This window comes from Penicillium subrubescens (genome assembly GCF_028828155.1).
Source record: "Penicillium subrubescens strain IBT 31985 chromosome Unknown utg000012l_segment0_segment0, whole genome shotgun sequence".
NCBI lineage: Eukaryota > Fungi > Ascomycota > Eurotiomycetes > Eurotiales > Aspergillaceae > Penicillium > Penicillium subrubescens.
The window spans coordinates 81456-101018 of record NW_026643162.1 but is presented as its reverse complement, the minus strand read 5'-3'; the positions used below and the strand labels follow the sequence as shown (position 1 = coordinate 101018).

At 46.3% G+C, this 19563-nt stretch overlaps 6 protein-coding genes across 6 annotated transcripts; 4 read left to right on the top strand and 2 right to left on the bottom strand.

Moving 5' to 3' along the window:
* Positions 1-148: 148 nt before the first annotated feature.
* N7473_013134 (Hsp70 family protein) lies at positions 149-2632 on the top strand (the record flags this gene model as incomplete). Its single annotated transcript, XM_057159073.1, has 7 exons — positions 149-705; positions 795-825; positions 879-939; positions 989-1187; positions 1259-1462; positions 1521-1689; positions 1763-2632. The coding sequence occupies 7 exons, from the start codon at positions 149-151 to the stop codon at positions 2630-2632; spliced, it is 2091 nt and encodes a 696-aa protein (XP_057002261.1).
* Positions 2633-8196: 5564 nt separating this feature from the next.
* Positions 8197-8913, top strand: N7473_013133 (uncharacterized protein; the record flags this gene model as incomplete). The annotated part of the gene is made up of 2 exons (XM_057159072.1): positions 8197-8283; positions 8347-8913. The coding sequence occupies 2 exons, from the start codon at positions 8197-8199 to the stop codon at positions 8911-8913; spliced, it is 654 nt and encodes a 217-aa protein (XP_057002260.1).
* Positions 8914-9342: 429 nt separating this feature from the next.
* On the bottom strand, positions 9343-10179 carry N7473_013132 (glycoside hydrolase family protein; the record flags this gene model as incomplete). The annotated part of the gene is made up of 1 exon (XM_057159071.1): positions 9343-10179. The coding sequence occupies one exon, from the start codon at positions 10177-10179 to the stop codon at positions 9343-9345; it is 837 nt and encodes a 278-aa protein (XP_057002259.1).
* Positions 10180-11209: 1030 nt separating this feature from the next.
* Positions 11210-12161, bottom strand: N7473_013131 (uncharacterized protein; the record flags this gene model as incomplete). Its single annotated transcript, XM_057159070.1, has 5 exons — positions 11210-11281; positions 11334-11486; positions 11536-11804; positions 11858-11957; positions 12012-12161. 5 exons carry the CDS (start codon positions 12159-12161, stop codon positions 11210-11212), a joined length of 744 nt encoding a protein of 247 aa, XP_057002258.1.
* A 1775-nt stretch (positions 12162-13936) lies between these two features.
* N7473_013130 (FAD-dependent oxidoreductase) lies at positions 13937-16116 on the top strand. Its single transcript, XM_057159069.1, has 4 exons — positions 13937-14281; positions 14349-14617; positions 14673-15046; positions 15111-16116. The coding sequence occupies exons 1-4, from the start codon at positions 13983-13985 to the stop codon at positions 15489-15491; spliced, it is 1323 nt and encodes a 440-aa protein (XP_057002257.1). The 5' UTR covers positions 13937-13982; the 3' UTR covers positions 15492-16116.
* Positions 16117-17146: 1030 nt separating this feature from the next.
* On the top strand, positions 17147-17926 carry N7473_013129 (uncharacterized protein; the record flags this gene model as incomplete). The annotated part of the gene is made up of 1 exon (XM_057159068.1): positions 17147-17926. The coding sequence occupies one exon, from the start codon at positions 17147-17149 to the stop codon at positions 17924-17926; it is 780 nt and encodes a 259-aa protein (XP_057002256.1).
* Positions 17927-19563: the final 1637 nt, after the last annotated feature.

Sequence of the window (19563 nt, the reverse complement as noted above, 5' to 3'; positions counted from 1 at the left end):
GGATATCCCGCCAGATAAAGGAGAGTCGCATCACGTGAGACAGGACGGTACGGGACCCAGATGTCGCGATTCCTTTTTGGAGATCACGTTGTTAACGCGTCGCTTATCAGGCAACCACAGCCTGCGCTCGAGGCCCCCTCGCACTACCATGGAGCAAACACAGCATCGAGAGGTTCCTAGGGAGATTTGGCTTGCCATTGACTTCGGGACCAATACCACTGAAGTTGCTGTCTCCGTGGACCCGACTAACCCTGCTGGAACCGCCGATTACCTCTTGAAATTCCCGTCTAGCGCGTCCACTCAGGTGGAAAATTACACCACCGAGTTAGATACCACTATCGTCTTTACGAAAGATGCCAAAAAATTCTCGTTTGGTTCCGACGGGGCGTCGTACGCCAACCGGGAAATGTTCAGGCACTGGAAGTTAGGTACGATGGGAGTGAAACCATATGACGAAAACCTGATCGAATCCTGTCGGGGCGTTCAGCAATGCCTAGGCCTAGAACACGGGCACTTCACTCCCGCATCCCTCTTCCGTATTCTTTTTGAGCACATTTTGAAGACCGCCAAGGACCACCTTCGCAACGAGTATGGTGAATCTTTCGGTCCGATCAAAGCCTGGCTTACGTATCCAGTCAGCTGCGGTGAATCAATACGGATCCTGCTTCTTCAAGAAGCCATTGCTGCCGGGATTGTTGTCATGGGGTCTGTTTCGGAGTCTCTATCGGCGGCCTGCTTCTTAGAAAAAAAGCACAATCTTTCTAAGCACAATCCCCCCTGCCCGACGGCGCAAGACTGATTCTTGACTTCGGCGGAGCAACGTTGGTAGAGTGCCGCTGCCCGACCACTACTGTAGATTATCGCCTAATTATTCGCAGGATGCCACGATTATATACAAGAACGACGATGGCCAGTTGGTTCAGGCTTGTGCGACCGACGGTCTGTTTCGCCTTCCGCGATCTCGGAGCGACTTGCTAACAGTCACTAGGCCTCCCAAAAGGAGGGCAAATGGTCAACGAATTATGTCGCAGCTGGCTTCAAGCGAATTTCCCAGACTGGAAATCATTGTGGGATGATGATCACTGGGCTACGTACATATCGCCCTTTTTCGATCAATGCAAACGGGCCTTTGATGGCCAGTCCACCCATGAGCTATTTCGCGGGGATGGCTCTGTTGAGATTCCTCCGTTCGTGCCTATCTTCGGTACTCCCTGACTGGATGTGAAGCAAAAGCTAATCGCCCGCGTTGACGGCATAGTGATGTGATGCAAGGATTCTTTCTGCCTTTGATCTCCGGAGCGGAGGATTTAGTGATACGCATGTGTGACCGCGCGAGGAAAGCCGGGCATCCCGTAAATATTGCGGTCGTGTGTGGTGGCACTGTGAGAAATAAGTGGTTTAGAACTGAACTATTCAGGCGACTCAAGGAGCACGGGATCACCACTTGCGAAAAAATTGACGTGTCAGTTAGACAAGCTCTAATCACCAAAGCCACAATACTAACCGCTCAATGCTCGCAGTCATGGAATTGTAGCACTTGGGGCATTGCAATACGCTCGTCTTGATGTTGAGGAAGAACTTGTGATAACGCGCAATTTGGGACTCGGCTACGTCGGCGACTACGATGAAAACGGAAGCCCTCTCAAAAAGGGAGAGTGGCTGACAGGTATAGGTTGGATTCTTCGTGAGGTATGGCCCGCTTTGCCTCTACTCTGTCCTTCCGCGCTTTCTCCAATCCCCGCTAACAAAGGCAACTTTATAGGGGCAAGATCCAAAAGAGGGCCCCGGCTGCCTAAAATTCACGAAGAAAATCCAGCCACGCTCAAAGGAAGCCGGCGACCTGATCATTGAATCTAAAATGCATGTGACTCCGCCAGACTCAAGACAATTCGGCGAGGAGCATATCAAAAGAAACGATCTAATTGAGTGGGAATGTGACATCACTTATCCAGCAACTGAAGAAATCTTTTCGTATCTATCTCACCTAGGTACCTTTTCAGGGGAAATCCCGCACGAAAAACTGTTTCCGCTTGGAACTGAAACGAAGGAACGCGAATTTGAGTTTGAGCTTACCCTCCAGAATGACCGGCAATTACTGCGGGGAGTTTTTGCCGTTATGCTAGATGGCGAGCGCTGTCTTCTCCACGACGTGTACTACACGCCTCTGCCTTTGGTACCACGATCGGAGTATTTGAATCAACAAGGTCAACTTCGCCGCCGCGTGAAACGTGGCGCAGGTGCTGCCAACGTGGATGATAGGCTGGACACAAGACACCCGAATCTACGTTCATCGAGCATAGCAATCTTGCCTACGCTAAATACCTCGACCGAACCTTCTCGCAGTTCTGGCAGTCCTGATTCAGGCAGCCCTAATTCAGGCAGCCCTGACTCAGGCAGCCTTGACTCAGGCAGTCCTCGCCATCCGCCTTATCTCCCCGATGATCTTCCATCGGTGCGTGGGCCTAGCCGACCGGACCATACTGCTTCTTCTTCTCTCCAACACCGAAACGCCTCTCCCGGAAGTCGCTACCCAATTCGGTACATACCACCCCCATCCGAGGATGTAATCAATCAGATCATCAACGACTTGCCACGGCTAGCGGGCCACAGAGGGACAAACCTTTCGGTATAATTTGTTCATCGCGAATAAGTTGTTCGGGTTCGGCCAGTCGACAGAACTTGATTCCATTGATTACGGCTGGGGGCTGTGTCTTATGTAACATTACCTTATCGTGACAAAACGCGTATCTTGATTCGTTTTCTCAAATCGCACAGCTAGGTCTATGAAGTGGCACCTTGAATCCTTCCATTCTCTGCAAATACCATATTCACTTGTCAGACTGGTCAGTGGCTCGCCAGCCTCTCTGTCTTCGGTGTTGGCTGCACATTTCTGAAAGATTCAAGTCAGCACTACGATATGCAGCTGGGTCTGATTCGTGGTATGCTTCGGCGTACTCTATAATGGAACTTATCCCTTTGCATGGCACTAATCACAAGAAACCTCTCAGGTTGAGTAAACTACCATGCTGGGAGGCGGTACCCCATTGTAGCAAAGGTCGATTGCTTCCTTTCCTTGCTCGTAGTATTGATGATGCTTCCTAGTGAAGTAGGGCTGTTGGTGTTCCTGGGAGTGACGGCAAGCTCTGGAAAGTCGAATGAACAATACGAAGCTAGTAAAAGATAATGGCTCAGTTCAGGGAACCCCGAGGGCACGATCTACAACTGACCTCTCGCTGGGAGCCATCATTGTGTATCAGAAGTGGGATGCAAACCTGCAGACATCTAGGTTTCAAAAGGCGTGATATTCCAGATAGTATCTCCGGAGTCGGTGAGGTATTGTATGCCTAACGTGACAGCTAGACGGAGTAGGGACCGTGTTTCAATAGCCGATATAGAGAAACCTGCGGAGAGAGTTGGGTATTTGACTCGCTGTCATATAATAATTTGGCAAGGTGAAGGGGGAAGCTATCAAGCCGCACGTACATCTTGGGGAGGTTCACATCTATAACAACCGTTCAGTGTTACCTAAGCCACGTGGTATCCATGTAGTACGTTCGTTGCTACGACAAGCTTCGGCTCCACGACCTCCCCAACTTCATTTTCTCAAACGCTCATAAGATTATGCCACTTGTCTCTACTTGGAGTCACTCTTACAATCGAAATTTTATAAACGAGCATGATATAGGTCTTACTCAAGCGCAGGTGCAACCTACAGCCAGAACAGTTATTGTTGTCCTAGGTAGACGACACTGGCTTCACAGGGTCAGACCCGGGTGGTCTGATAAATATCTTCTTGGTGAGGTTGAGAGCAGCACGCCCCTGTTCGGATGCTAACCGCCATGATCAGCGAACTTCCTTCTCATCGTCATCCTTCCCGCGGTTCGAATGACTTTTCATTTTCTCAATGCCGATCAGATGTATTACTATACCAACGTGTTAAATGAGGCCCCAGGTGATGATCAGCCAGTAAAACACTCAGTTGAGGCCTTAGAGTTTGCGACCTCAAGCATGACAGTTGTAAAATATCGCTTTCTGTTGATCCAGCATCAACCGCGGTCTGCGAGGCAGTGCAGAGTGTTCCGGATTTACGTATTTCTGGGCTGTATTTCGGTAATCATGGAGCAGGGAAGGAAAAAAAGACAGAATTAGGACATTTTCTAGTAAGAGGCATGGCTCTGTTACTCGCAACATCATATATAGAGACCTTTAACTCGTAGGCGATCTTCACGTCTACGTTCCCGACATCGAGGCAGGTTAGGACAAGGGTATTGGCCATTGCTTAGTACCTAATAAAATGCACCGTTACGATATGGCGCATTCAGGATTTAAATGTACTGTTCTTCAGGTTGCCAGGACCGGATAACCAGTAAAGAGTGCTCTGACTCCATCTGCAATTTCAAGTGGATACTATGAAAGAGCCCCCTTTATTAGCCACTAGAAAGGCATTAGATCGATGCTTCAAGGCATTGAAAAAAGTTGTCTTCCGACTGAAGCTGATTGTAATCCAAGAAATCGTCGAACCCGCCGATCAAAGGACCTGATTGTGATTCCGCTGGCTCTGTGCGGTTATGATCTTCTGCGAGCGACCGCACCTGTTTGCACCTACTCAAAATTAGCACTGAGAGCTGGACTTCTCTAAGCACATAGGATGTACACACATGACCGTTAGCATACTGATTGCGTCTTGAATTGCATGCTGCAATTTCTGTATATTGTTGTCTGTGTCGCTATTTAAACCAAGCACGGATTCCATCCTCTCAAGCCCGGATTCCATCCTCTCAAGCCCGGATTCCATCCTCTTGAGCCTGATCTCAAATCCGTTGTTCATTGCCATCATCTCCGATTGGGGAGGATAACGATTTGGTTTGAATCTTTTTGGCTCTGATTGAGTTGTGTCAACATCGCATCGTCGTTTCTGAGCCAATACAGGTGGAGGTAGAGGGAAAAACTGGAATGTTGGACGTCGCGGTGATGTTTTTAGAGGGCCCTGGGAGGCTTTCAAAGCTGCAGACATTTCTGGGTTATGCTATACTGTTCTGTGCAGTGTTGCAGACAATTATTGTTCTCTTTAAGATATAGGGAGGGATTTGTGGCGACGGGGATCGTGTCTCCAATTCTAGTCACTGAGATCTAAATTTAGCTCCAGGCAATTGTCGAACGTGAATCCAAAATAGAAAGTCTCTGCTTGGGTAAGTTAGCAGCATTTTCAATCAAAATGCTTTCCGAAGAGTGAGCTCGCGGGCGTTTAGATACTAGCGACTAGCTTGTGAGGAAGAAGATTGTTAATCAGTACCGCAATTATCAATCATCATATAGCGTGAACGAATTGTGTGTTCTTAAGACATCACGGGTTTTACTGTACAATAAGATAGGAGCACCATTTTTAACTCGCTCAACTGCGTTGTCACAGAAGTAGTATTGATCCGAGACTAATATTATAACCAAAAGTGAATATCCAATCAACCGGATTTCCCCCATGGTCTTCGTATTCATAGCCTCTTGCCTTTCCTCTGAGATTGCAATCTATCTTCCGGTGATACTTAAGTCAAATGCCCCACAGGAGATAGTTTCTGGGTTGTAACATCTACGTCAGGTGCCGAAACAAGACGGTGTGCCGAGAGACATCTATCACGAATTTCGAATGGATTACTACGATCAAAACAATTTGCGCTGGCGGCTATTCGCTACAGAATCATGTTGAAGGGCCAGGTTTCTGTTGCTAGTTGGTTTGAATCAGATCTCCCTAGCAATTGGCGAATCGAATTGTATCGAAGTATCAAATAATGAATGGCTGGAGTACGGATGAAATTGGCCTTCGCTGGCTCCAAAAGATCTTTATTCCATATAATAATTTGCGTGTACGAGGGCGATTTCGGCTGTTGATCCTTGACGGGCACGAGAGCCATCTTACACCTCAATTTGATCGAATACTGGCCAAAATAACATCATACCACTCTTTCTACCTTCAAATTGGTCTCACTTGATGTCAATCCCACTGCAACCGCGTCCCGCCGCACGATACCATGGAACCAAACACCCACAGCTCGGTAAAACCCAACATAGATCACAACCACCTATTCTTCGAAAATGAAATTTATTCACTTAGTATAGAGATAAAATTATAGACAACTGCTCGTTGAAAACCCTTTCGCTGTGCAAAGTCATTAGCGTTACGAGAAGTCAGTTGACAAAAATTAGAAAGCCCGGAGCTGTCCTCAAAGTATATCTAAATATAGGCCGTAACGAGCGGGGCAACCGTGACGAATGAGCACTCATGGGATCGTCACAAAAGGCGATTAATTTCCATTTTGAGCGTCTACACATTGAAGAAGCTCAGCCATTTTTACTGTAGGAGGAGAGCAAAACCAAAGCTCTGGCGAAGAGGAATATAAGCGTCAATGCCGGCACCAAGTCAAGCGATCATATATTTGACAAGAGTGAGTAAGCAAGCCTTTGGTTCGTGGCTGAATCATCGCTTATAATGCGTCCGAACACAACCATTTGACTCGGCCCGGTGGATATAGTGAGTACGAGCGCCGAGGGTCAGGTATCTCCAGGAAAACATGAAGTTAAAGGGCCCAGTATTGACGAAGTCAAATTTGGACTCCCGAAGTTGACGTATTCTCGTAAAACCGAATTCAAATACAGTATTTATAGTAACATCCCCTGACAATTGGTCGTAAACTTGGTGGACGAAAGCTGGTCAACGAATTACCCAAGACCGAACTTCAGACATAGTCCTCTCGCAATATAGTGAAAGCAAATCAATCTAAGTAAGCTAGTCAATAACATAGCTCTGAATTATGCGTGTTTTCAAAAGTTGACATTCTGGGTTAGTCCCTGTGGCATTTGAGCGACAAAATTCTACTACCGCTGTGTGATTTTTTATCCGCGCAGTCACCTCAGATCAACCTGTAATATTGATTTTGAAGAATGTAACACTGCATTAGAGAGGGATATCATTATCCATGATCCATTAGTATACGACAATAGAATCATTGAACGTACGTACCTGCAACGATGGTCAGGGTATCTATCTGACGTTTCGGCATACTGCCCTATTTCGACACCTCATATATCCGTTAGGTTACTGTACCAACATCATAATCCATGGTCTGCATTCATTTATCCTGGATATGGAAATATCATTGTTTCCGAGATATCTCTAGAAAACAGCGTGGCGATGCCCATGCCGAAAAATTGTATTCAGGGCTATATTGAGACTACATGGTGTGATGAAGAGCAGGCGAAAGTTGTTCGGCAAGAAGAAAGTCGGATATCAACTACTGACACGGTATATATAGGATGGAATAGTGATCGATATTGAAAGTGAATGCAAAATTGGAAGAAAAAGGCCCACTAGACTGGCAACCATTGAGTTGGTCTTCACGGGCCCTGAAATATAGGTCCACGCGGCAGAGTTAAATTCAGTATTACCTGAACAGACCATTGGAAGTAAATACGAACAACACTGTGCCAATACCAAGGCCTGTATAATTAACATGTATCTAGTCTCTTTCATCCATAACAAGAATAGTAAGTTACCGAAACGGGTTGAAAAAGCCGGATTAGGTGCTGGTTGACACTATATAAACCAGAAAACTCCATAAGGCCCTTCATTATGAGATTAGCAGGCGTTCTTTATTCATTTATTTTTTTGTTTCATTGTTTGTGTACTGCTGTAGACCTGCCGTAGCGGCGGGTTTTGCAGTGGAATTGAGGCGTCCGCTTCAAACTAACGCCAGACTGATACTACGGGCCTAGCTATGAAAATAGAAGGTCGCAAAGTGTTCATGGAGAAATCGATCTAAGCTCTAAGCCGACAAGCAGACGGGCGAAAGGCTGTTGTATACCCGTGACTGTGAGCTCTTTAGTATTTCCGGGCTGGCAGTGGCAGGAACAGCGCTCCCAAATAAAATACCCCCAGAAACTGAATTTTTCCCACACTTCTAGACTGGCAGAAGAAGTCTACACGGGTAGAGCAGAGAAGCGTAAGGACAAGGAAGGGAACTGTAGCGCGGATAGCCGGTCCAGCTGACTAAAATTTCTTTGAATTAATTAATTATTTGTACTACTGGGGATCTTTAGGTATAAATTATGCGCGGATCAACCATTTGAAATAGCATTCTTACATCCAACTCCTCCCTTCCAAATCCATTCTTTTCTCGAGCAACCCACTCCTTGTGCCGCTTCAATATGGAATATTTAGCACTTGCTGCAGCTTCAAGCAATTCTAGCCCGCCGTCTGCAGGTAGACGCAACCAGCGGGCTAAGATTGGTCCCGTAAGTCCGTCCACTAATTTTCATACCAAACTTCCTAACCCGTTTGAGATTGTGAGCCCAAAGAGAATATCCAAATCATCACAGCGAGAGGCTCAGCAGCGATTTCGAGACAAACAGAAAGCGAGGAGAGAGGAAGACCAACGGATATTAGAGACGCAGGGAAGGCAGCTCGAGGAGGAGAGAAAAACCAACGAAAGACTGAATGTTGAACTTGAAGTGCTGAAGGCTGAGAACGTTCAGCTCGAGCGCCGGGCAAAAGCGGCGGAACAGTGCTCTACACTCCTGCAAGACCTTGTCAAGGCATTCCAAGATAGACTATGCGCCGGCGTCGGTAATCCCAGCATGAAGTCCGGTTCTCTAAGCGCGACCGCACTTATCTCGGGCCCTATTTCCCCTCAATTTAGCCACGGCAACCACCTGCGAGCTCGTTCCTTTCCACCCCTCGTACCGCCTCCTCGCACGTTTAGATCCTTTGGTAATGCGCTCATCACAATTCTGACGTCCTCCAAGAAGTCTAACGGTATTAGGGAAACCTCATTTTGGGCCAGTAATGTCCCCAATCTCACCGATGCTAGCGCGGACGCCAGATCCAATTTTGTTACAGGATACTCCTTCCGCTTGTTCAAATAATTCACAACAAGAGACGGAAATCTAGGTGAAACTGAAGAAATCTATGATAGGGAGCTCAAAGGCAGAAATCAAGAAAAAGTTATCACGAAGCGCATCTTACTGGTTTTAGTAATTTTTTTGTTGCCGGATAGCGAACTCCGCGCTCCATTCTTAACTACTACACGGGATAGAATATTTCCTGATTCAAGCAGCTAGCGTTATAATAAGTATATTCTCTGCAAAAAATCTTCAAACACATTCCCTCGGGCTAGAAAGAGATCGATGCGGATAAATCTATAGACCTATATGGTTTCACATTTTAGAAATTGTTTAAAGCCCTCGTTTAGTTGCCTATTTGAAGCCACCGTATAGGTAAAGTGATCTCATTCGAATCCCCTAATGGGAGACCTGCTAGCCTATTGGTAGTCTCGCACGCCGCAGAAAACATCGTCAGCCAGTTACGGCGCAGGGATTCGAGGAAATCGTAGGCGCGATAGAACGCGATGGGGCTACATAGGCCTTGCCAGCGCTGTTCAAAGAGCCGCCCGAGAGAAGATATCCCTCGGCGCACATAAAGTAAGAGTATCGGGCCACAGAGGGCTGATTATCTAGCCAAAAAGTTACATCTTCGATGAAACGCACGGAACTGGTCTGATCAGTCACTCCGCCCACATCGGCATTGAGTGCAAACTCGGTGATCCAAACCTCTGAGAAATTATGAGCGTCGGCAAATGAAATAGCATTCTTGACGAAAGACTTGAAGTCATCAGCAGAGTCACCATACCAGTGAACTACCAATCCCGAAATGCCGCAGGATGTACATTCTTTCATAAATAAGTCAAGCCACTGAAGACCCATACCAGCAGAGGTAGAAGAAGTCACTGCTGGGCTCAATAATTTGAAAGTTCCTTGATATGGCGTAATATAGTTCTTGTAGTAACCGGCGGCCACAGAAGGGCTGAGATTGGCCTGGGAAGTCATATCCGGCTCATTGAATCCTAGAATGTACGAGCTGCCCCGAAGATGTGCCTGTTCCACTGATGTATCCCATCCATCAAAGTCTGCACGGCCCAGCATGGGAACGAATTCAACATGTGCCGGAAGGCTAGATGCCTCCTTCATATCCCAATTATATGCCCATGTTACCGTACCGGTGTCCGACAACGGTGTGACCGTTGCCGGATCGTTGTAGGCTGCACCGCGCTTGGTCGTAGCCTCTACGATGCGAGTAATGAGCAAAAGGCAAAGGCCTACTCTGAGAAACGTTCTGTTGAAGCAATCGCTCATACCTGACACAGACCGCTTGAATAACAAGTGCCTTACTGGGAGAAACCCTGTGATCGGTTGGAAACATCGTGGGCTTAAAAGCCCTCTGCAAATCCGTTACGGACATGCTTTTCTTCAATTTAGAATCGTGACAATTTCTGATAATTCGAAGTGTCATAGTCCCGCCTTGGGCAAAACGCGAACCCAATTGCCCTGTTAGATTTACAAACCCACATAATCACCAGGCTCTTATTTTGATCTCTAGTATTTCGGGTAACAATCACAGTACGCCAGTCCACGTATATAACATTGGTTCGATCAGGTGTCAAAAATCGGGCCTAGCGATTTTGATCATTTCGATGGTAAAAATGGCAACACTGCACTTAATTTCTACATTTAGAAGATCAAGTACGTAGCACAACTCGGACTGAAATTGCTGCTTCGCCAATCAAGTCAGCTACGAAATTTGTGTCAACCACTAAATTTATGAGCTGTACGAGGGTTTCGACACACCTCCTCATTCTGGTGCCTCGTTCATTTGGCCGTTCTTTGACATACGAGAATACGAGGATATTGGCTGCCGTAAGCATGTACGGGCTTCTTACTATTCAGCCTGTTCTCCAGTCTAGCGATCTCCTATTATCCAAACCTGAGTAGTATGCTCCGCATATGAGTTTACAAGTCGTTTTTGCAGAGAGCAATGATGTGGTGGTTCATCCTCGAGGTATTTGAGCCATAAATCTTGGCCCTTCAACGTCGATGAGATTCTTCCCTGAGCTTAGACCGCGTAAACGTATTACCGTAACTCTCCATCTACAGCCAGCGTATCTTATCTCCCGGTAAATGCACATAATCAAAATCGCAGGGCTGCATGATATTTGTAGCTATGCCTCATCAACATCTCGCGCACTATTTATCATCAACAGTCCAGACAACCCTCTCCTGAAAGTGTTACAGAGCGCATGATCATTTACCATTGTAAGCCCATGAACTTATAACGATTACTCTCATTTGAGTACGCCTGTTTTGAGCACGTGCCTGGTCCCATTTCTTACAGTGGGTCGCTGGCGAGAGTAGACGTCTCTCTGCTGTAGGAAAGGCCGTCGATATCGATCGGCAAGTCCTGTAGAACTTCGAGCAGAGACACCCATCCTAGATTTCTTTAGTGGACAGACATCCGGGGACTTCTGCGTCATGGATGGCACAGGTTTTTTTTTGGAATAGTCTGGGAACCGTAAGTCTGGTTTGACGTCATGCCATCCTTTGGCCCACGCAAATTCCACAAGGGCTCTCAGCCCTATGCCTTGGGCCTGGCTGATGAATTCAATCTGTAGGAGTATAAGCATTGGAATATTCGTTCGTAGCACCCGAGCTTACGTCTTTGATTCTGTTAATGGCCTGCAAGGTGGATTGTTGATTCGTGGGGTTTTCTATGATATTGCGGAGAGATTCGACCTGACTGGTCATGTAGGTGCCGTCGCAACAACTTTCCTCGGTATTGGCATTGCAAGCGATACAGCCGCCACCAACGCAATGGGAGCATGAATCAGGGCCCATGGAAATTAGGCCCTCGATAACCTGTTTGAGCGCATCGGACATGATGTGATAGCCTTTCGAAGTCTGATTTACAATGTGTTCTATGCCTCCTGTACGGATGATTAGTGAAAGTGCGCTGCTCGTAGTGGCGAGGAGAACATACCCACTTTCACGGTACCATGCCGAGTTATTAGAATATTCTGTAGATCGAGCCTCCTATGCTGGTATCCAAAAGTCGCCAGGAAACCCAATCCAGACAGGACCTGATCAAAGTTAGGCTATAATAATATGTGCAAAGAGGGCTTGATCATGATCACCTGGCTAACTATTGACCAGATATCATCATGGCACATCTGGGAGGGAAATCCCGTCAAACCTTGGAGTACGTTGGTGAGAGTCATTAAATCGTACTCGGAGACGGTATAAAATGATTTCTCAAGGATGTGGAGATACGAGTGCGTTGGCATGAGCAGATAACGGAGGTGTCCAGTCAACTTGCAGTTTTCGAATTTTCTCATCAAATCTTGGATCGGATGAGGTCTGCCTTCAGTCTTGATCCGATATTTTCGGATCCCGTACAGAGTTCCGTCATTTCCGGTCGAGGATCGAATGGTAGTTGAACAAACCGTGGTGATTCGTATCCGGACCGAAACTATCCTATCTAGTCTAGCACTGAACTTGTGTTGGTAGTAATTACTGGGATTTCCGTAGAGTATCTTAGGCCGGTAACAACCATCATTCTTGGGTGAAAATAGAGCGCGTCGGGGAAGAACAAGAGGTCGGAGCCCGTTGGGAGACCCTGAAACAGACATTATCTGGATGAATGGAAAGGATAGGAGGAATCCAGGATATGTGAGGCATAAAATGAACCCCAGGGGAAGAGACTGTATATTGCTGATAGACCAGCGGGGACAGGTGTTACCTAAAATAGAAGGAGAGAAACCGAAAGAGAAAAAAATAGAACCCAATTCCTTTTATGGATGAATCAATTCTCTGTAGGCAAATTTGGTAACAATGCCCGCTTTCTCAGGCTCGTAGACATCTGAAGTAGGCAATATAGGCTGATTGGAAGTTCTGATCCGCCCATCTACGAATACTTTGCTGGTCAAATTCTCCTCCAAATGAATAAACACGTTCAAATATCAGGGCACCAAGACAGGTATTCTACGAGACAATCTCCCGGCAGCAATTTTATGCCATCAAGAACACATTCTTCTAATTCCCACGGTTGCGGCTTAGGTAACTCAGGAAAGCGGCAAATCCCTCTAATAGCTAATGATCGCCGGCTGACTTAGACTAAGACAGGCTTTTTCAATTAGTGACTTAGCGTGAGATAACATGGACACTTCCTTGCTGGTTTGATTTATTGATGTGGAATCATGACTTTTCTTCATACATTTAATACTCTTGGTTCTATATATAGGTATGCACGCCACGATAAAGAAGTTGGCTGTAGAGCATGCTCTCCTACGGTATTTTTGAAACCCTGCTACTTGTCTACTTGTCTGTAGGTATCTTGACATAAGATCTAATTAGAAATATTGAATTCGGAGTTTGGCGATGAGCGAACCTAGTAGAGAGAAAGTATGTAAAATGGCGATATCAAAGGCAAGCATCGCTTAGGTGGATACTTGCGGACCGTAAAGGAGGGAACGCTTGTGAGGAGTGTGGATCGGGGTTTACAGAAAAGCAAGGACACGTTTGATTCCCAAATTATACCCGACGATATTCGGACATAGTCAAACGTCGACCTCAGAACAGTGGTATAGTAGTTGTTTGGATTGGAGATCGATATCATATTTCGAGACAATTCCCACCAGTTGACTCCTGTACGGAGAAAAAGCGAGCTGTTCTGCCATCATACACACTCTGCAATTAACACTCCTTCCCTGGCCGGATGGTTAGGTGGAGCCGGCCCGTCAAGGCGAGGCGGGCGTTGATTGATAGAACCAAGCCAGGCTGCTCCTCTATTCATCAACCGCATTGAGATATTCTTATGTCTAGCCTCGGCTATTCCTGCGCCGACGAGCCACGACAAGAAGGTCTCGAGAATATACAAGATCGGATAGACCTGCTTGAGCTCACTAGACCGGCTCGGATTTGCGTCTACATTTGGGTCTTGTGCGTAAGCCGGCTCGCTGCTCGCCCAAGGCTAGGGTTCCAACCCTTGAATACCTCGAATGGCCCCACAGCAAGAGCCGAGAGAGGGGAAATGAATATATGTATGAGAGACATCGCGTGACAGAATCGAATCACAAGCCAGATCTCCTCATTTTAAACGTCTGACTATGAGACCTTGCAAAGTAGTCATATCCGGCGGTGGGGTTACCGGCCTCACTCTAGCATTGATGCTGGAGAAAGTCGGGGTGGATTATATTCTGCTCGAAGCCCAAGCAGACATACTTTGCAGCGATGCTGGCACAGGTATCTGCATGCTACCAAATGGCCTTCGTATCTTAGACCAGCTGGGTTGTTACGAGTCCCTTCTTGACCAGGCAGGAGACGCTATTGACAGTGTAACTGTCAAAGGCCCCGACGGTGAAGTGTTGAGGCACACAACCGGATGGCAGCAATTCGCTTTGGAGCGGTTTGTTCTCCCGAAGTGTTGGCCGGTTTCTCTTAATCTGGTGAATTTGATCCGCTAACTTGAACAGATACGGTTATAAGGCATTCTGGTGCGATCGGAGTACTTTATTGCAGGCAATTTACAACCAGATCAGGGATAAGTCGAAATTACGAATCCGGAAATCGGTTGAGAGCATTGAGCATATTGAAAGCGGAGTTAAAGTCAAAACAAGCGATGGAGAGGTCTACCACGGCGATGTCGTCGTCGGAGCAGATGGAATCCATTCGCGCGTGAGACAAGAAATGGCTCGTCATGCCCGTGAGATTGGCGCTGGCGAACAGTTCTCAGAAGAGAAGGGTAGGTTTGCAAATTACCTTGGCAGGGTGACATCTCTACTGATAATTCTTCTCAGATGTTCCTTCAACATACTGCTGTCTTTTTGGAATTTCTAGCACTGTCCAAGGAATTTCCAAGGGTGCACTTGATTACGTACTAAACAACGGGTTTTCTTATATCGTTGGCAGTGGGCCCGAGGATCGCACCTACTGGGCATTAATGAAAAACCTGGGGAGAACCTGTCACGGTACTGACATTCCCCACTTCAGCCGCGAGGATACGAAGAAAATACTTCGAGAGCATCAGAACGATCCGGTGGGCCCGGGAGTTTTTGTTTCGGACTTGCGTAAAAAGCTACTAAGACCCACAGTCTTGAAGCCGATGCGAGAATTTACCTATCAGAAGTGGTTTTTGCAACGGATGTTAATCATCGGAGACGCGGCCCATCAGGTACGGAAGTCAAACGTTCCTAATTTGATTTCCGCTTCACTGAAAGTATCACTAAACTCTACAGATGACAATTATCATTGCCCAAGGCGGAAACCAAGCTATTGAAAGTGCAGCAGCGCTAACCAACTGTCTGGTGTCAGCGTTATCTGGCAAGCAACAAGCCGGTCCATTATCATGCCATGAGATAGAGACTCTCTTTGAGAATGTGCAACACACTCGGTTTGCTCGAGTGAAAGGCATGATCGAGCGTTCTCACCAGCGACAGCTCATGGATTCGTTGGAAACACAGAAATGGAAAGACTATATGTTACACGAATTTCCATCGTCGCTTCCGCGCGCCATGAAAGAGCGATGGGATGAGACCTTTGCGCCGGCAATTTCGCTTGATGACCTTGAAGTTCCTGTGAGGCAGAAGACGTTTCGTTGGTTGGACGAGCCGGAGTAGAAATATGAAGGCCGAGCGAGGTTTGAGCTACGAGCAAAGTTCAAAATCTAAGTCTCGCCGAATACCCGGATGTTAAGATATGTCACGCTGGAAAATCTTTGAAAATGTTGTGTTATTGCCTGAAGTATGAAAGTGAGTGCCTTCTGACTGGTGCCTAGCTATCCAGTTCTCTGCATGTCGAGCAACATTTTCAAGCGGCAATCGAGCCCAGGAGCATTTAAGGCCTGAGTTCAAGCAGAGTATGAAGTTCTTTCTGTCTATGATGATTAGAAGATGCCAGCGTTAGCTTGGATTGCTTCCTAAATATTAGTGCTGATCTGGTATACTGTGTAGTGGTATAAGTTACCGTTGGACTTACATTTGATTCTCTACATAAATTATGTCTTCAGCGTCGACCAGGAGACTGAAGGATCGTTCGGTAAGCTGTCCGTGATTAGAAGTACATTCGCACGAATGCTAGCTGTTCTTGTGCCATAACAACGTCGGATCCGCCAATTTGTCAAAGCTGTAGTCGAAGCCATTTTGACTCTCTGTCAGGCAAGTCATGAATAATTGCGACTGTTGTATTATGCGTCCGGCGAAGATAGCTAGTTATGATTGATCCTGATGATCCTCTGATTTGTAGGTATTTGATAGCTGTCTACCAGACATTGGCCATGTGTCCACAGTGGAGGATACTATAATGCCCTCAACAACTGTACTCTGACTCTCAAGCGCTAGCTGCAAGGACTGGTGCAAACAGCATGTCCTTGGCCTTCAACTTGGCGTGTTTGGGTAACGCTCTCTGATGTAAAGGAGCGAAGGTCCGCCACGGAAGATGAATCGGCAAGTCTACAGAGCTCGTTCCACACTTTGCCATGCGTATGAAAACTTCAATCGTCATGATAGGTCAATGCAATTAAAAAAGGTCTCGGAATAGCTGAGGCGGCTAGGTGACCTGCACCAGCAGCATGATCTACTATAGTAGCATCCGAAAATAGGAAACATCAAGACGTGAGTACCTATCGTTCCCTAAGAAAAGCGGGTCATCCTGTAAAGAATCAAGAATGAGGCCCACCACGCTGACTAGATAGTATAAATGAATACGTCACCTACTTTTCAACATAATGACGTGCCTCATTTGACAATGTTTGATACAATTTCCACTTGAAGTGGTAAAATAGTATCTATGAAGCCGTATAAAGCTAGTAGCGATGAAAGATATCATAAAGCGAACCAGACGCAAGGGCCACCTTAGCCCGCAAGGAGTAGTACCAGGTAGAATTCTACGTGGATTTATATCTAAATTAGCTAATATGATGGAAGGAGAAGGGGAAGTGACCAGTACTACTGATTGAGCTGATCTGCCTCTCCACTTTCCCTGACTGCTGTCGTTCCCGTTGATACCCGCCCGACATCAGCAATGACCCAGCCTATGTAGTTTTATGTAAGGAAAACCAGGTGCATTCTGAGTACCCAGGCTATTTTCTATTTAAAGCCGTCGTTCTTCGCCTTCTATCAGATATTTCTACATTGCTAGTTGTATCAGCCGTTGGAGCACCCGCCAGGATATTCATCTCTCATTACCCCAGTATGCCGCCAATTAACCGCGGTATTCTAGAGCGTCGTCGTGTGATCTGCTACCGTCAGACTTTTTTTCTGACCAGGGCGCATACATGTCTATGCTCCCTCTTGTGCAAGAACAGACCGGTATTACCCATCTAATTCTGGCAGCAATCCATCTTAACGAGCAACCAGGAAACATCACCCTCAATGACGACTCTCCAACCAACGAGAAGTTCGACCCACTCTGGGTGGAGGTAAAAAAAATGAAGAAAACTGGCTTGAAAATAATGGGAATGCTAGGCGGTGCCGCTCGGGGTTCCTTCGAACGTCTTGATGGCAACGACGGCCAGTTCGAAGCATTCTACGGCCCCTTGTTGAAGATGATTAAGAAATACGCCCTCAACGGTCTTGATCTCGACACAGAGGAAAAAATGTCTCTCGAAGGCATTATCCGGTTGATCGATAGGCTTAAGAGCGACCTAGGCGATGATTTCATCATTACCCTCGCTCCCGTTGCGACTGCTTTGCTGGATAGGGGCAATCTATCTGGATTTGACTATAGAGAACTGGAGGCAGAGCGAGGCTCAAAAATAAACTGGTATAATGTGCAGTTCTACAATGGCCGGAGTTTCGCGAATGCTCCGAACATGTATACTGATATTGTATGTCGGGGCTGGTCTGCACAGCGGGTGGTCTTTGGCGTGTTAACAAACCCTAATGGAGGGTCGGGGTATGTAGCACCGGAAGTCGTCCAAAACATGCTCAGCAGATTGTCTAGACAATACAGATACTTCGGCGGGGTAATGGGTTGGGAGTATTATAATGCAATGCCAGATAAAACGAAGCCCTGGATGTGGGCGAAAGGAATGGCAGGAAGCCTGACCTTGTGATGTCACAAATTGCAACTGCTCGGATGTTGATCGTGGGCGTGACACATTGCTAAAGACGTTCAGTTTATTCAATTCCCATAGCCCTCGAACCTATGCATATCAGCTCCAAGACGAAGAAACTTCGATATCTAATTTACATCTAGTGCGTAAGGGGTTGACCAAACGATAGTCCTAGCACCCTAATAAATGTCTCCTCGAGGAAATTCTTGATGAAGAAGACCGTATATTGGCGAAGACCGCAGAAAAATCGGGTATGCTTGAAGCACCAAAGTAAACCTCCATATTTCGCACACAATGGGATACTGATGCTTACTGAGAATAATTATAAGATTAAATTTCACAAGAGTCAATACCTGGTAATACAAATAGGGCCGGAATAACTTTTTCGTCATGCCAAAAGTATTGTTAGCCCAAGGATAGATATAATGAATTGCATAAACACGAGATTTTTTTCAATTTTGTTGATTTAAAGGCACATTAGATTTACTAAATCGTTCAATTGTGGTAAGTGAATCTTCATCAGAGGCAACGGGTAATATCATACGCCTGCCGTAGGGCATGTTATGAGGACTTGCAAAGTTTGCCACAATTATACTTTGGATACTAAACGTCTCTCTAGACATATGATAACAGGTTTTGTGGTATCTCATCAGGAAGCTGTAACAACCTTGATTGCGTCTATTGGAGATGCGTCTGTTTTTCGTTGTACTTACTGGTTCCTGTCTGATTCGGTTGCTCAACGACCCTTCTCCTGGGACCAAAGAGTCAGCGGAATCTTAACCAATAATTCCTGAGAGTTTTCAAGTCATTGTTCTGATTGTTCTGATTGTTGTAACTTTTATAATTCTTAAAGTAGTCAATTGCCCTTTCACTTGAGCAGTTGGTTGAATCTTTTCGGGGAACGGTTGAATCTTTTCCGGAGGCAGCATTGTGGCCATGTTGGATCTGTCGAAGGCATTCGACAAACTCCATGAGACAAATCAGCCAAAATAATTTCTCGTAGGCTGTCTGCCTTTTCCAGAACGTTGAGCTTTCGCGCAGGGCAATACCGGATTTTTGAATGTACTTGTTCAGAACAAGCTCAAGTCTAGAATAATTCGATTGGGAAGATGTAGTAAATTCCGTTTCCCCGTAGGTTGAAGGGACCAGTTGCGGATGAGTTCGATCAATGAAGCCCAAGTCACCTTCCCCGGAATCTCCAACTTTTACCTTTACCGGGTTAATTAGGGGCTTGCGTTCGCATTCCTCCGATTCTGCCTTTTCCAGTGTCTCAATTGCACTGAACATAAAATACGCAACACATAACGGATGAATTTGATTACAATCTGCAGTCATTAGATCAACCATCTCAGGCCGGCGCTTCTTGGACAATTTTCTAGATGGGGCAGACTGCTGAGAAGTGGGAGGGGATCTCAACCTGCGCGCAAAGATACGATTCAGTCTGTGCACCATGGCCTTCTTAAACTCTGCCAAAATTGTTGTAGCCATAGATCTATGACAGGGTGGTGTCTTTTATAGGGAAATTCAGAGACGTATCTGCCTTTCCATTGCTCAGAATGATGCATCCAATATTTGGTCTGTTCGGGGTGAATGCTCCTTTTCGAAGACAACGCTATTTTTCTATCCTTCTACGTTGG

Coding starts and splice junctions, on each gene's coding strand:
- N7473_013130 (XM_057159069.1), top strand. CDS start 13,983: ATGAGACCTTGCAAAGTAGTCATATCCGGCGGTGGGGTTACCGGCCTC. Junction 14,618..14,672: donor ACAGTTCTCAGAAGAGAAGG/GTAGGTTTGCAA, acceptor AATTCTTCTCAG/ATGTTCCTTCAACATACTGC. Junction 15,047..15,110: donor TCGGAGACGCGGCCCATCAG/GTACGGAAGTCA, acceptor TAAACTCTACAG/ATGACAATTATCATTGCCCA.